The following is a 15,196-nucleotide window of genomic DNA, read 5'->3' on the forward strand; positions in this document are numbered from 1 at the left end:
TCAATAAAATTATTTCATCCACTCAACAATTATTATCTTATAATGTAAGATAACACCCTTTACCATTCGTTATTAATTGAAAGTGCTCTAAATTTGTATACACCGCTCACATTAGAGTCCGCGCACTCTTAATAAACGAAATGCTATACACTGGGATATATATTATATATAAGGCATATTGATAAAGATAATAGATGAAGTTTTTATCCAGCGTATAATTAGTGTACCCAAAGTTCGCGCACATAACCATTACTCTGGGTGAAGAAAGCCTTTGGGCAGGTACCGCTCAGGAACAGTTCCGGTGCCCCTACGTAGTAACAACACGAGCCAATGGTGCCATGGTAACGCCACTGGCCGTTATTGGTGTTTTTCACCTTTAAGCTGTATATGCGACTGCTCTTGTTGTAGCCAGGGTCCCAGCTGTTGATGAAAATCATTCGCGTTGAGGAGGGGGTATCAGAGATCTGAGCGCATTGGTCCACCGGGAACGCTCCAGAGATGGTGGTCGACGGTGTGGAGAGAGACCCTGGGGGTTTCCCGTGACAGTACCAGTTGGAAGATCTGTACTCGCATATATCATTGTCGAAGGTGGTGACGAATACCCCAGCGGGTCCGACAGAGACCCCATGTACGTATTCCCCGGTGGGTTTACCCCTGTAATACCAGGTTGCCACCCCCGGGTTGGCTGAGGTGATGTACAGGGAGTACAGGTATCTGTTGGCTCCCACGACGAAAACCTGGGTTGAGCACGTGGCCAGGTTGCACGTGGCGATGGCGGCGGGACCAATCTGAAACATAATCAATATTTTTTTTCATACATGTATTTCTGAACATGACGAGTCACCGCAACCATTGCTTGCAGTTGCATTGTGTTTTTGTATTGTTTAACAAACGTGGGCTCAGATTGACTTATTGAATTGTATCTTGTGACATATTGTCCATTTCACAGGGACTTTATCTAGATCTGATACTGGAAGTCTCCTTACGGGTTCCACTGAATTACTGGGCTATCCTCGCCTGGTCCCAAGTTGTAACCATCAGCTAGCCTTAGAGGGTATCACAAAATTCAATAGCATGTAAACACGTAAAACGATGGGACTTTGCATATAGAGACCCTCCTTTTACTATGGAATCTACCCTGATGAGAGGGGCACTGTCCTCTAAATTTAATCTAACGTCAATAATAATAATAATAATAATAGTTATAACACGATAACATATAAACGATACGATAATATACACATTTATCAGAAAAGATTCATATCATATCCTTTCTGTTAAACATTACAGCAAGTACTGACATGAACATGCAGCATTGTCTCACTTACCGACGTCCCCGGTGGTGTCCCGTGGTCTCGCCACTCCCAGGCGTTTGAAGACCAGGACCAATAATGTTCGTAAAGCCTGCTATTGGTGCCCACGGCAAACACACGTGCAACGCCCCCTCCCCCCGAGGTACAGGCACACCCTGAGTACCGCAACGTCACCCAACCGAATGGTTTGCCGTGAATCGCCCAGAGCCAGGTGCTGGAACCAGTGGACCAGTAGCGCTCGAAAAGCCGTCCTTTGTTGCTGATGATGTAGACCCTTCCATCTTTCATGACACACGGGGGACCGGCCAAATATTCATTGGACAATAACCCCCAGGGGGCGCCATGGCTAGCCCATATCCAGCTGGAGCGTTCTTGAAGTTTGCCGTTGCCGACCCCGAAGACTTTATCGCTCCATCCTGATTTCATGTAGGCCATTTCGGTGTAGACGGGAGGCTTGCCGTGATTGGCCCATGACCACGTGTCCAGAGCGAGGCACGCGCCACAGAGGAAAAGTGCCAGAATTGGAACGGCTTTAAGCAGCATTCTCAACCACTTGTCAAATGTATGAGGAGCCAGTCGGTGTCCTGAAAGATTATACAAATCAACACCTTGGTGTTAATTAAGAATAAAAAGCCATGGAGCCTGTTTGACAAAAGAAATTAAGCCGAGCTTGGTTTTAAAGAAATTACCGATAAATCCGTGTGTTTGAACCCATTAAAAACTATGATCATCCGTAAGTTGTGTTGATTGGGCATTTGTCACTACAAATAAGAAATAACATATATATCATATCAACAGTTGCTGTTTTTTTACCTTTGTTTTTATAATTTTGTTATAGTGAGGAATGACGACAGCAGTTTGGAGCTTTCGAACGTTTATTCACCGACTCTCTTTTTCACAGAATGTACAAGTTTTTATACACTATTTTCCATTCTCAAATTTCCCATTCTCATATTACAAAACTCTATTCAATATTTCCTAATTTAGTAATTTAAGTGAAACTTGTTTATGATTTAAAATATTTAAAATATTTTCCGAATTACTCATCTTGGATCCTGTCCAATTCAAGTATACATGAGTTCTACACGTGTTAAACACGCGCAAATCGATAGAAAAATTAACCAACTATTTTGGACTCTGAAACGTTCCACCCTTTCCATCTTCGAGAACAGTCTCTACACTCGTTGACACTTTAAGAAATTTACTTTGTACTCGATAACTTTCTACACATTTGATTCTGTTTTAATTGTTTTGTAATTGCCGAAAGTGTATGTCATTTGCTTTACAACATACACCCCTTCTTCAAAAGAATTCGTCCTCGAATTCTAAAACTTTACAACATACGCTCCTTTTTCATTTTTTCGAAAGCAAAGCAAATACTAAAGAATACAAAATACGTAAATTTTCAAAAAGATTAAATGATAAGGTCACATATATGTCATCAATTTAAATGTTATACGCAAGTTCGTCAATTTCTGCAAAATGAAATAAAATAATAATGAAAGAAAATAATGATTATCTTCCTTAAATACTTCATTTCTACCACAAAGTCATGCAAAAATATAACTAAGAAAAGTAATTCTATATAATTAACTTATACATAAAGTTAAAAACACATTCGACATGAAACAAAAAAAAAAAAAAAAATATCACCTGAAGGAAGATAATGTAATAACTTTTTTTAAGAAAATGCAATTCTTCATTCCGGGGTAATGTCAGTGACTGACTTGTCAAAACATCTCGTCTGTATTTTGTCAGTTTACTATGCCTTCCATTATGATGTGGCGTGAATCTTGTGATAACTTGTATTACATCGTTTGGATGTAACGTTTACTCATATGAATAAGATCAATCTTCTTTGTTAAAAAGTTCTTCAGAAACAAAATTGTCTACACTCAACACCGCTGAGCGTGCTGATGCTGCCACAACATTACAGTAAAAATTCATAGAATCATGATTTCAAAAGGTCAATGCTCATGGCTTTTTCAGTGTATACTGCATTAACTTAGCCTCTTTTAGAAAAAAGAAAATAAGAGTAGACAGAAAAATAGTAAACCGGTTTACATTTAAGGTTCAGTTAAGCTGTCTCACTGTTGTCCAAATTATACATTTGACCTCTGTGTACTTTTTTACAACGTGTAAGTGTACTATCTTTTTATTTACCAAGAGATGTGTTTCCTTTTCAATTTCTACGTTTTCTTCGTCTTCCTTGTAACGTCTTATTGATATGATAATCTCTTTTTAATGCATCTGAAATATTTTCTTCAGGTTCCCAGGAAGTGTTCTTATAACCCTTCCATTTTACTTTGTAATGTCTCTTTGTGTTTATATTCTTACAACATAACAATTTTTCTACTTCATAATATTCGTACGCGTCTTGCTTACTATCCGATGCAAGTTCCGCTTTATCTGTGTCATGAACGTCTCTATCTTGCGTTTCACTGGTTGTTTTATTCCCATTTGATTTGTTGTCTTGCTCATAATTACTTTCATTCAGCCTTTCGTATTTATTGTAATCTTTAGGGTCATAATACATTTTCAATCTGTTTGCATGAACAGGCGACTTATGTTCCTTGTGTGTTTTACAATCTCTCAAATAATACGTGCACCCTGTTGATAATATCTTTGTAATATAATATGGTCCTTTGTACTTGGTGTACAATTTAGAACTTAATCCTTTAGGTGTCATTGGAGTATATATCCAAACTCTATCACCTACTTTATAACTCGGTTGCTTTGATTTAAGGTCATACCTTGCTTTATACTGTTTCTGAGCTACTTCCCTATTCTTTGTTGCAATTTCTTTTGCCGTTTTAAGGGCATCTTTCAATTCTTCAATGTACTGAGGTAAATTTTTATTCTCATGATGTTCAGGGATTAAATCACTATCCAATGGCGTACGCATTTCTCGTCCAAAAACTAAATAATAAGGAGAAAACTTTGTAGACTGTGTACAAGGAGTTGCACGTAATGCCATCATTACTCCTGGAAGGATATCAGGCCAATTAGTTTGATCTTTCTCACAGTATGCTCTCAAAGTTTGAGCAATTATTGAATTAGTTCTTTCACAGGCTGCATTGCTTTGTGGATGCCATGCGCTAGTATGATAGCGCTTGATATGGAATAATTTACACAGCGATTGAATAATTTGAGACAAAAAATTCTTTCCTCGATCAGAAACGAGATATGACGGACAACCATATCTTGTAAACACTTCTCTGTAAAGAGTCTTGGCGATTTCTTTGGCTTCCTGAGTTTTCAAAGGTATTGCTTCAGCAAAATTAGAAAAAGAACACGTTACCAACAAAATGTACTTATATCCTTCTTTTGATTTGATTAAGGGACCTAATATATCCATATGCATTCTTTCAAACACGCCTGCGATGGGTAAAGGATTCAAAGGTGCTGGAGCATCTCTACGCAAATGCTTAACCTTTTGGCACACTTCACATGATTTGACGTACTCCATGACGTCTTTATAAAGTGACTTCCAAAAATACTTATTCCTAATGGAGGCAAAAGTTCTATCACAACCTTGATGACCGCCACCTGTCAAGGAATCATGATATGTATGTAAAACGTCGCTTCTGAGTGTTTCAGGGACAGCTAATTGTTTTATTATTCGCAGCTTCTCTGGCATTCCTCGCGAACGCGGTTGATAAAGGTGATACAAAACGTCATCTCTCATCACGTATTGATCTGATTCTGCGATGATTTTACGCGCTTGTTTCAAGTCGTCGGGTAAATCGTTTAGTTCCAGATATCTTATTATATCTTGAAATTCAGGACATTCACGTTGGTCTTGTTTTAATTTTTCTTTCTCGTCTACATTTGTAACATCAACAACGTTTATGTCATCACATTGACTTAAGTGCTGCTCACTTCTCAATTTGCTAGTTTGTTTCGGTAAGTACAGCCTAGCTTGGGTGAAATTTTTATCTTGACACCTGTCAGTATCATCCGCGCTTAAGTGACTATCGTTGCTAACGGTATCTAAAACATTTACTGGTTCATATTCGCGTCTTGATAGTGCATCAGCTGGGTTTGTTTTTCCAGGTCTGTGTATTATTTCAAAATCTAAGCCTTGTAATTTTAATGACCATCTGATAAGCCTGCCAGATGTATGTTTCACATTTTGTAGCCACGAAATTGCTTTATTATCTGTATACACTTTGAAGTGATTGTTAGACAAATATTGTTCAAATTGCTTTATTCCTTCAATAACTGCTAAACATTCTAATTCGTGAATGGTGTAGTTCTTTTCCGCGTTGTTCAAAGATCTCCCTCCATACGCAATAACTCTATCATGGTTGTTGTCATTCTTTTGACCTAAAATATAACCTATAGCTGTCGTAGATGCGTCCGTTGTTAATGTAAACTCGCGCGACATATCTGGATAAGCCAGTATTGGTGGTGACATTAACGCTTCTTTTAATGTTTGAAATGACGCTTCACATTCAGGACTCCATAAGAATTGTACATCTTTCCTTAAAAGTTTATTTAAGGGATCTGCTATTTTACTGAAGCCTTTTATAAATTTTCTGTAGAAGTTACACAACCCTAAAAAACTTCTTACATCTTTAACAACTTTTGGTGTTGGAAACGATTTTATGGCTTCAAGATTTTTCTCGTCTGGTCTTATTCCATTTTTATCAATTACATGACCTAAATATTTAGCTTTTGGTGTTGCAAACTTACATTTTGATGGTTTTAGTCTAAGGTTTGCAGATCTTAGTTTTTGGAATACTTGATTTAAATGTTTTAAATGATCTTCAAACGTCTTACTCATGACCAAAATGTCATCAATGTATATCAGTATTGTTTTCCAATTCATGTCTCTAAAAATGTGACTCATTAAGGCCTGGAAGCTAACACCAGCGTTACGAAGGCCATACGCTAAACGTAAGAATTGGAAGTGTCCGTGGTGTGTGATGAACGCAGTCTTGTGTTTAGTTTCAGGGTCAAGAGGTAATTGCCAGTATGCGCCTGCCATATCTAAACTAGAAAAATATCTAGCACCTGATGTACCTATCGTTTCAAAAACATCTTCTAAACGTTGGTAGTGGCCAGTGCATGGGTTTTGTGACTTTGTTCAACTTCCGGTAATCAATCGCGAATCTGTATTCTCCATTTTTCTTTTTTACAAGTACTACTGGACTACTGTACTCGCTCATGCTTTCTTCGATTATGCCATGTTTTAACATATCGTCTACTTGTTTGACAATTTCATCTTTCAACTTTGGTGACGCACGATAAAATGTTTGTTTAACAGGGATATCATTTATTGTGTCAATTCTATGTTGATACATATTTGCTGAACCTAACTCTGATAGATTGGTAGCAAAAACTTCACGATTACGTCCTAACAAAATTTTCAACTGTTGTTTCTGATCTTCACTCATGTCTGAATCGGCAAAGTTTATATTTAATTCATCTGCATTCCGCAATGCTTCTTGATCTGATAACCTCTCACCTTTTTGTGCTGTATCTCCCTTTGACATTTCATTTAAAGCACTGACGCTTGCCAGACTCACTGAACTTGCAACAGCTAATATTGTTCTTTTAGGAATAAAAATACTTTCATCGCTAGGGTTCATTATTCTGTAAGCGGATTTATTTTTATCAATGGAAACCAAACATTTTGCTCCGATAAGTTTTTTCTTTGACTCGAGCTTTCGTACTGGTTCTAGTAAAGCTACTGAAACAGAGGAAGAATGTGATATTTTCACTGGTATTAAGCATTCACATCTTGGTGGAATAAATTCTGATTTAAAGTTACGCACTAAACCTAATACAGGTGGACTATACAAAGGTAAGAGCAAATTATAATCAGGCAATGCCATGCTATCAGACGATAAATCAATTTTTACATTGTGTTTTCTTAAGAAATCTGTGCCTAATATCAAACCTCTTGGCAATTGACTAAATACGTGGACTTTATGCTTTATGATCACATCACCAAAACAAAGAGGTAACTCTACTTTTCCTAAAACTTTGATCACAGATCCATCAACAACTGAAACTTCTTTTAAAGATGGTTTTTCGTATGCATTTCGATCTTTCTTTCCTAGTTTTGATAAAAGAGATTCTGATACACAAGATATGACGGCACCTGTGTCAACCAAAGCATTGACATGTTGTTTGTCGATTTGAATTGATATTAGATTATTAGCTTGGTAATCGGAAATAATAGAAATTGGCACTTTTTTATCTTCAGTTTTGATATAAAACCTATTCCTCTTTCTTAGTCGTTTGTTTACACGTGTAGCTTGACAGACTTTCGCTACGTGCCCAATCTTACCACAAAAATAACAACTAAAACTGCGAGCAAAACAATTTGGTCTAAGATGCGTGTACTCACCACATCCTTGACATCTTGGCCATTTCTTTATCGGTTTGCTCTGTTGAGGATAACTCGAACGTTCAACTGGTGGTAATCTGTGATCTGGGCGTCGCAGATAAATGTTTCGCTGGAGCATACGTCTTGGGCCGTTGGCGTTGTGCCAGAACTTTTTGGGAGGCGCATAAGGACTCGCTCTTGGGGGTGCCAAGTTTCTTTCATCACTAGTTAGCTTTGGGTTTTGTACCATGTGGATCGCCGACTGTGCGCTGGTACGTACGGCATCACTGATGGAGTTCTGCAACGCGTCTATTTTCTCCGTTATCATCTTTATTTCAGTTCGTTGGTTTCTTTTGCTCGGCTGCACCGCATTTTCCGCGATGCGCGCATGGTGCATCAAGGACTCAAAATCAGATGGCTCCCTCTGCACTACGAAGGGGCGGATCTCGGGGAGTATCCCGTTTATAATCACCGTAAGGGCCGTTCCCTCATCTAAACGCGCACGTTTGGCGTCGTGGCGCATTGCCGCAATGTAGTTCTGCACCGGTTCTTCTGGCAGCTGATGCCGTCTAAAAAATTCTGAAGCTCTCGCCCACGTTTCTCCGTCTCTTAGTTGGTACCTGGCACGGAACTCGCGGACGAGCAATTCCCAATTTTTTTGTACTGTAGCTGGCAACAACTCATACCAGTCTATGGCGGATTGCTTGAGCAACAGAGGAAACAAGGCGGTAATTTGGACTTCTTCTAATTTTTTATACAGTGTATAGTTTTCAAACTGCTTTAGCCACCTTTCGATATCTTCGTTTCCGTTACCAGAAAACTTTTCTGGCGCCAAAGATAAATCTGAGGACATCTTCGTCTTTTTTCAGTTATTAATAGTTGCTAGGGTAATGACTTTTAGTTATTTTCATTACTCAGCATACTCGGTTTCCTCTGCGCTGAGACACTGACGATGTTTGCCTCTGGGTGGATGGTGTGAACTCATCGGTGTCTACGCTCCTGCTGCCGTCATCACCATAACTTTATCGCCGTTCCGCTTGCCTCGGTAGAGCGGGGATCGATTTTTCCTCCACCACTTGTTATAGTGAGGAATGACGACAGCAGTTTGGAGCTTTCGAACGTTTATTCACCGACTCTCTTTTTCACAGAATGTACAAGTTTTTATACACTATTTTCCATTCTCAAATTTCCCATTCTCATATTACAAAACTCTATTCAATATTTCCTAATTTAGTAATTTAAATGAAACTTGTTTATGATTTAAAATATTTAAAATATTTTCCGAATTACTTATCTTGGATCCTGTCCAATTCAAGTATACATGAGTTCTACACGTGTTAAACACGCGCAAATCGATAGAAAAATTAACCAATCGGATCCAACTATTTTGGACTCTGAAACGTTCCACCCTTTCCATCTTCGAGAACAGTCTCTACACTCGTTGACACTTTAAGAAATTTACTTTGTACTCGATAACTTTCTACACATTTGATTCTGTTTTAATTGTTTTGTAATTGCCGAAAGTGTATGTCATTTGCTTTACAACAATTTGTTTAAGACCAACTTTCAATATGGGATCTCTGTCACAAAACGTACGAATAATAGCGGCCCAAGCTTAGCCTTGTACGTCTCGTTTTTCGGAAAAAATCTTGAAGACTTAAGGGATTTTAACACTTATTTTGCGGTCTTTACACTAGGCTCTTACTCATAACTGTCCCCAATACCTAATTAATTTTAATTGTTGCCATATCCTTTCTTTCAAAGAGTTTATTGCAACAGGTAGCTTATTCTAGAGAAGTCTTACCTCCAAATATTGAATGTTCAGCTCTGCCGTCGAAACGAAAACCAGTGTTGTTTTCCCTGTGTATGATGCCAGCTGTGATGTAATGGTGTATTTATATATAATTTAGCTGATGGTCGTCTATTCAGGAATATTCTATACAGAACCTACGGCCAATTTATCTTGCTTTGGTTTCTTCATGCCATCATTATGCATTTTTCTGTAATTTAGCTGTCGGCCCGCTATTAAATTGCACCGGTTTCTATGCCGTGTTCAAAAAGCGAAAAGAAATGTGTTGACGCTTTGAGGAATCAACACATTCGCTCTTATTAAGCTGTCTACAAGGGGGCAAATGTCTTAAATTGATGGTTCAGGCAAACAAAGACCCACCCCTTTATAACAGTACATACATACAGAAAAAAGTAAATCCCAAACTTTCACCAACAAGAAATTAAATTATCACGAGGATCAATGTCTACCCATGGAGTTAGCTTATCTTTTGGAGAAATATCCCACAGTGCACTGCGTCGTGACGTAGACTGGGCAGCAGGAAAATAAGTCTTGACCAGCGTATCTAGGGACTGGGGGCTTAATTATAAAAACCTTTACTGCCATTAGGACACCTTTAACGGTCTTTTCAAAGCTTAAACCTGTCATGCATTGCGCCCAACCGAATACTATATGGCAATTGTTAGTCTTGGTTAATGGAGGTATATGTCAGGATATTTTTGTATTATTTTGACCCGTTTTAAGAAACCGTGGACCCCCGAGATCTACCTCTGGGAACGTCAGGCCGGAAGATATCCTCACATAACTTAATGAAAACCAAACTTAAACTGTAGAAACGTTGTTTTGTTAATTTCTTTTTCTTCTGAATCTTTTTAGTATTGAGAATTTTAAAAGTACATTTTGCCTTCAGGCATCTACCCCGCTCTGATCTGTGACTGGAATACCTACTAGTACGTCACAGTCTCGCTAGGTACACTGCATTGTGGGATTGATTTGAGTAAATAACTTGGATCTACGTGGAAAGAGCGGTTCCTTTAAAATTTCTGCATTTATTATTTTCTATTGATTCACAACGGTAGTAATTAGTACGTGTTACTTACTTAAAGATGTTTTCATTGAGTTTGGTTTTTATTCATGTTATTGGAGTTTTTTTTAATAATCAGAAAAGCATCTAGAATGAACTGATCTGTTTTAAACCTAAATTCAAATTTTGTTTTATACCTGCACATACAGCACACAGACATTTAAGTTAATCACGCCTCCTTTTTATTTTTTTATGTATTTATTTATTTATTTATTTACGTATAATTACTATTATTATTTTTGAGGGGGGGGGGGGTAAAATAAATGACAGTCAATGAGTTACCAGTATAAGCCTAATATTCGTGCAGAACAGACCAAAGGTTTTACGTCTGCCACACACGAAAGAAGTCTCCCCATGAGAAAGAGGAAAATTATTATCAATAAAAAATTCGCTGAAAAAAAGACAGAATATAACTTTACGGATATTGTGCCATTCCAACCGTCTTATGACTGGACCACCATTGATGATTTCAACCGCAATTACAATACGAAACATTAATGTAGATCTCCGTAGTCCGAAAACTTAATATACAATTCAAATTTTAACATAAAATTCAAATCCGGCCAAAGTACGAGGAGTTAATGGGTTTGTTTTTAAATTCTTTACATAAAATTATCTCATGCAAGAAACCATGCATGATAAGTGGTGTGACAACATACATCTATATTTTTGACTGTTTTTTGTCCATATGAACGTTTTTGATCGGAGAGTTCATTGATATGATGCAATATACAGAGGTATCATGCGACCAGATACTTTTTCCCTCTCATTCCACCCCTTCAGAATAATATTTCTGAAAATATATGGTGCAAGGTGAAGGATACTTTGTGCTGAAGTTTTCCAATGGACATTGGAGGTTTCAGTTGGTTAAGTTCTTGGTAAATATCCAGTGCCTGGAGTGCCTGGATATGCACACAAAATAGACTGTTCTAACAGACACGACGATATCAGAAATTTAAGTCCACCTTTGAATAAAAGAGAACTCAGTTTATTAACACTTAGTCTATTAACACTAAATTCTTGTGCTTTCCTAACGTTTTCATAATCAGAATCATGCCTTACTGTAAATAAACTAACTTGAATTTAGCCTAAACTTGACAGGCATTCATTAGATTTTCAACGTGTGTGAACAGCATCCAGCCCCGTTACTAGACCACGCCTTCTTTGTCACGGGCAGATGCTATGACATTGCTGTGGGGAGGGGAGGGGCCATAGTTATTGGGAGTTTATAGGTTATAAGCCCTTTATATCCAAACCCGTTATTAAACCACTCCCCTTTGTCACAGTTGCTATGAAATTGCTATGGTTGGGGAGGGGCCTAAGTTATTGACATTATCTCAAGCAAAGAAACCATGATAACAGTTTTGAGAATTTTGGTGCCCATGTCTATGTGCTTGACTGGAAAGTTCAATACAATATGATGCACTGACACAAACCAACGCCACCTCTTACTGAAATAATTCAATGTTTTCAACCGCAAATAAAATACAAAACATTAATGTAAATTTCCGTAGTTCGACGACTTATTTCCTCGTTGATGTACAATTCAAATTTTGATATAAAATTCAAATTCAACCTCGGCAAGGCACTTAATGGGTGTTTTTTTAAATACTGCATTCAAAGCTGTCGCAATGATGGAGATATTTTTTGACAAATAACACCTTTACTTTCATCTGTAATTCACTGCATTACTATTATGCCGGTGGTGCTTACATACGTATATTAATACGATATCTTTTTAAGGACATGAGTGGATTTTGGTTCTTCGGCAATTCTTCAGCAATTCGTCAGTTTGGGTTTTGAAAGGAGTGTCACCCCAGTGCTGCCAACACTGGAAACTGAATGTGGAAATCAAGAATCAATTTTTCACCATTTCTGATTTAGTTCAGATCCGGCTGCTACATGGCCATTCTGATCTATAAACAGAGGCCTCGCTTTGTCGTTAACCACCACCCTCCCCAAACAGACGAAATGAAACTGGGTCTGAAGGTTTATCGTTGTACCAAGGTTATGGTTATGGTCACCGAGCTGACCTGTAACTTTGATATAAGATTTATTAAGAAGCGGACCCGATCTGAATCTTCTTTCTTTGAAAAGTGGCTTAATTATGATGGTATAATAAATCTTTCCATCCGCCGTTATCACGGATATGAGGAGAATTGTTCCGCATTCTCCGTAGCCACTAGTCCATATATATACCAGTAGTGACAGATATTTAGATAAACGTGCCTTTTTGAACGTGTGTCAACACAATTTATGACTGCAGCCATTTTTGATAATTATCCTCAATTTGGCTGAGGAAAATTGTTGGCCTAAAGCAATATGCTTGTTATTATATTTTTTAATGTTACACGTCAGTACACTGGCAGATGTATTGCGTTGTTGAATTTCTTTATTGCATTATAATAACACCTTGGGTATGTGCAAAGTAAACTAATCTAAGTAAAGCTTGTCGAGTTTCAACTGAATTTGAAGAGTGATTTAAAATGGTGGTAAAAAATACACATAAATCTCGTGATTAAAGACGCGACCTTTATAAATAATGTATCATTTCACATAAAATACATCATTCATCACTGCAACGTGCAAGTGTTTAATCATTATTTTGTTAAAACATAACTAATATTGGTACTCTAAACTTTTTTATCATTGATTTATAGTCCATTAATCATGTAGAAGGAACTACGTGTTTTTCATTTCGTCTTGGTCAAACCAGGAAACTGTTTTTAACCAGAACAACAACATGACTCATCAAGGTCATTAATGCAAGTGGTCCGGTTTCATGGTATATAAGGACGAGTACGGTTCGTGGCACCTTATTGACCGGAGGCTCTTTCGCTAAAAACGCTTTTTTTTTGTTTAAAGAGACCGCTTAGAGATGGAAAAGCTGTTGGTTCTAAGTTTTTTGATAGGTGAGGACGTTATAACGTGGCACTCATATATAAAGGTCTTATTTCATAGTTTTAGGGTGTTTTAGTATTGCAGTTTAAATATACAGTTTAAGTATACAAGCATGGTACATTTTAAAGGTCTTTTCACAAGACCTACTTAATTAAAAAAATAGCATCCTAAATGAAGAAAAAAAACAAAAAAAAAAAAAAAACAAATTGTTGTCTGTTACAGCCGCGGTCTGTGGGAAAGCAACCTGGGACCACTACGACTACAACTACAACTATCTCGACGAAATGGCCGAATCTTTCTGCACTTCTGTCGCTCCTGCAGCAAGTATGGTATATGCCGTGAGGCGTAACTGCGCTGGGCAGACACCTACGTGTGACGGCGTGTGCAGAGCGCTTGCCGGGACTATGAGGGAAGATGTGAAAGGAAATATGGGATATAGCGGGTAAGTTTCTTCGTCTTTAAAGATTCAGTATTGTTATGTTAGCATGTTTTATACTACTACTACTACTACTAATAATAATAATGATAATAATTTATCCAGCTTATAAAGTTACATATTAATATTGCTGGTTGTGTATGCTACTGGACGACAGTTATAACTACTGGGCGCACTGAAGTTGCGGCGATATTATCGTATTTTTATTCCTTTAATAATCTATTTATATTGGCTCAGAAATAAACATGGACAGTAGGTAGCGGTTCTTGGATATCATGATAAGAATCTCCTTGAAACCATAAGTTTACTTTGGCTTGTCGGCATGGGCCAGTAATGCTCCAGCTTAATAAATCTGTATCTTCACAATTTCTCGTTTCGTTTAGATCCGGCTGCTACGAGGCCATCCATATATACAAACAGAGACCTCGCTTTGCGGTTAACCATGACTATCCTCAACCGGACGCAATGAAACTGGGACTGAAGATTTATCGTTATGGACAGCGGGCTGGGTGCGGCTGGAAGGCAAACCACTGCGGACCAAACTACTGTTGCTGTAGAGTTTGGTGAAAAGCAAAGTAAACCGAGAATAGACGAACTGAATTAAAGTCGTACAGAAAAGAGAAATTGAATGCAGAATGCCTACAGAACAATGCTGAAACTCAATCTTGAACTTGTAGTCAAAGTTTATAATATGACATTGATGATGATAATTATAAAATAGTGAGGATGATGATGCATTTTTATTGACAACCAAAAAATTAACATTCACAGTGAAAATGCAATAGAAATCTAAAATACAAATTGGATTCAACCAAAATTATATTTATGTATTAAAATACTTGGACTTCAGATTAAAGCGATATTTAAAAATGGAATTAGGTCTACTGATTTTTTAGGGTAATTTTTTTTGCTTGAGTAAAATAAAATATTTATCTTATAATTTGCAAAATCATATTACCTCTTCTCCTAAGGGTATTGTAACCCATATTATTATCCAGTTGCCGAGGATGAGATTTTTCCAGCAACTTATTATTCAGTAATGCATCTTTCTTTGTGCTGATTTAAAACAATAAAAATTCCCTCGAAAATTCAAAATATCGGCGTTCTTTGTTGTAATTTATAAGCATAGGTAGCTCAAAGTTTTAATCGTCAATTTAATAGCTTTCTATTTTAAGGTGAGATAGCAATCAGTATGGGACCTATCTTCATCCCTGAACAAGATTTTACAACGAAAATTGACAGAGTTGACAATGAGTGTATCGGCTACAATCTTGTGGCGTCATTTTGGTTTAAATGTTTTTCTAATGTAGTTATGTACCCCTCATTACAGATT

The 15,196-nt window shown here is 37.5% G+C and overlaps 2 protein-coding genes across 2 annotated transcripts; one reads left to right on the forward strand and one right to left on the reverse strand.

Annotated features, from left to right (window-relative positions):
* Positions 1 to 215: 215 nt before the first annotated feature.
* On the reverse strand, positions 216 to 9,602 carry LOC106176947 (uncharacterized). The gene is made up of 3 exons (XM_013559536.2): positions 9,458 to 9,602; positions 1,329 to 1,897; positions 216 to 788 (listed from the first exon to the last, which is right to left on the reverse strand). The coding sequence occupies exons 2-3, from the start codon at positions 1,854 to 1,856 to the stop codon at positions 219 to 221; spliced, it is 1,098 nt and encodes a 365-aa protein (XP_013414990.2). The 5' UTR covers positions 1,857 to 1,897; positions 9,458 to 9,602; the 3' UTR covers positions 216 to 218.
* A 3,678-nt stretch (positions 9,603 to 13,280) lies between these two features.
* LOC106176944 (uncharacterized) lies at positions 13,281 to 14,958 on the forward strand. The gene is made up of 3 exons (XM_013559531.2): positions 13,281 to 13,438; positions 13,650 to 13,869; positions 14,247 to 14,958. The coding sequence occupies exons 1-3, from the start codon at positions 13,405 to 13,407 to the stop codon at positions 14,428 to 14,430; spliced, it is 438 nt and encodes a 145-aa protein (XP_013414985.2). The 5' UTR covers positions 13,281 to 13,404; the 3' UTR covers positions 14,431 to 14,958.
* The last annotated feature ends 238 nt before the right edge of the window (positions 14,959 to 15,196 follow it).

Source organism: Lingula anatina, chromosome 10, assembly GCF_051362555.1.
Source record: "Lingula anatina isolate TDL-2025a chromosome 10, LinAna3.0, whole genome shotgun sequence".
Taxonomy (NCBI): domain Eukaryota; kingdom Metazoa; phylum Brachiopoda; class Lingulata; order Lingulida; family Lingulidae; genus Lingula; species Lingula anatina.

Coding starts and splice junctions, on each gene's coding strand:
- LOC106176947 (XM_013559536.2), bottom strand. CDS start 1,856: ATGCTGCTTAAAGCCGTTCCAATTCTGGCACTTTTCCTCTGTGGCGCG. Junction 789..1,328: donor GGACACCACCGGGGACGTCG/GTAAGTGAGACA, acceptor ATTATGTTTCAG/ATTGGTCCCGCCGCCATCGC.
- LOC106176944 (XM_013559531.2), top strand. CDS start 13,405: ATGGAAAAGCTGTTGGTTCTAAGTTTTTTGATAG. Junction 13,439..13,649: donor GGTTCTAAGTTTTTTGATAG/GTGAGGACGTTA, acceptor TGTCTGTTACAG/CCGCGGTCTGTGGGAAAGCA. Junction 13,870..14,246: donor GGAAATATGGGATATAGCGG/GTAAGTTTCTTC, acceptor CGTTTCGTTTAG/ATCCGGCTGCTACGAGGCCA.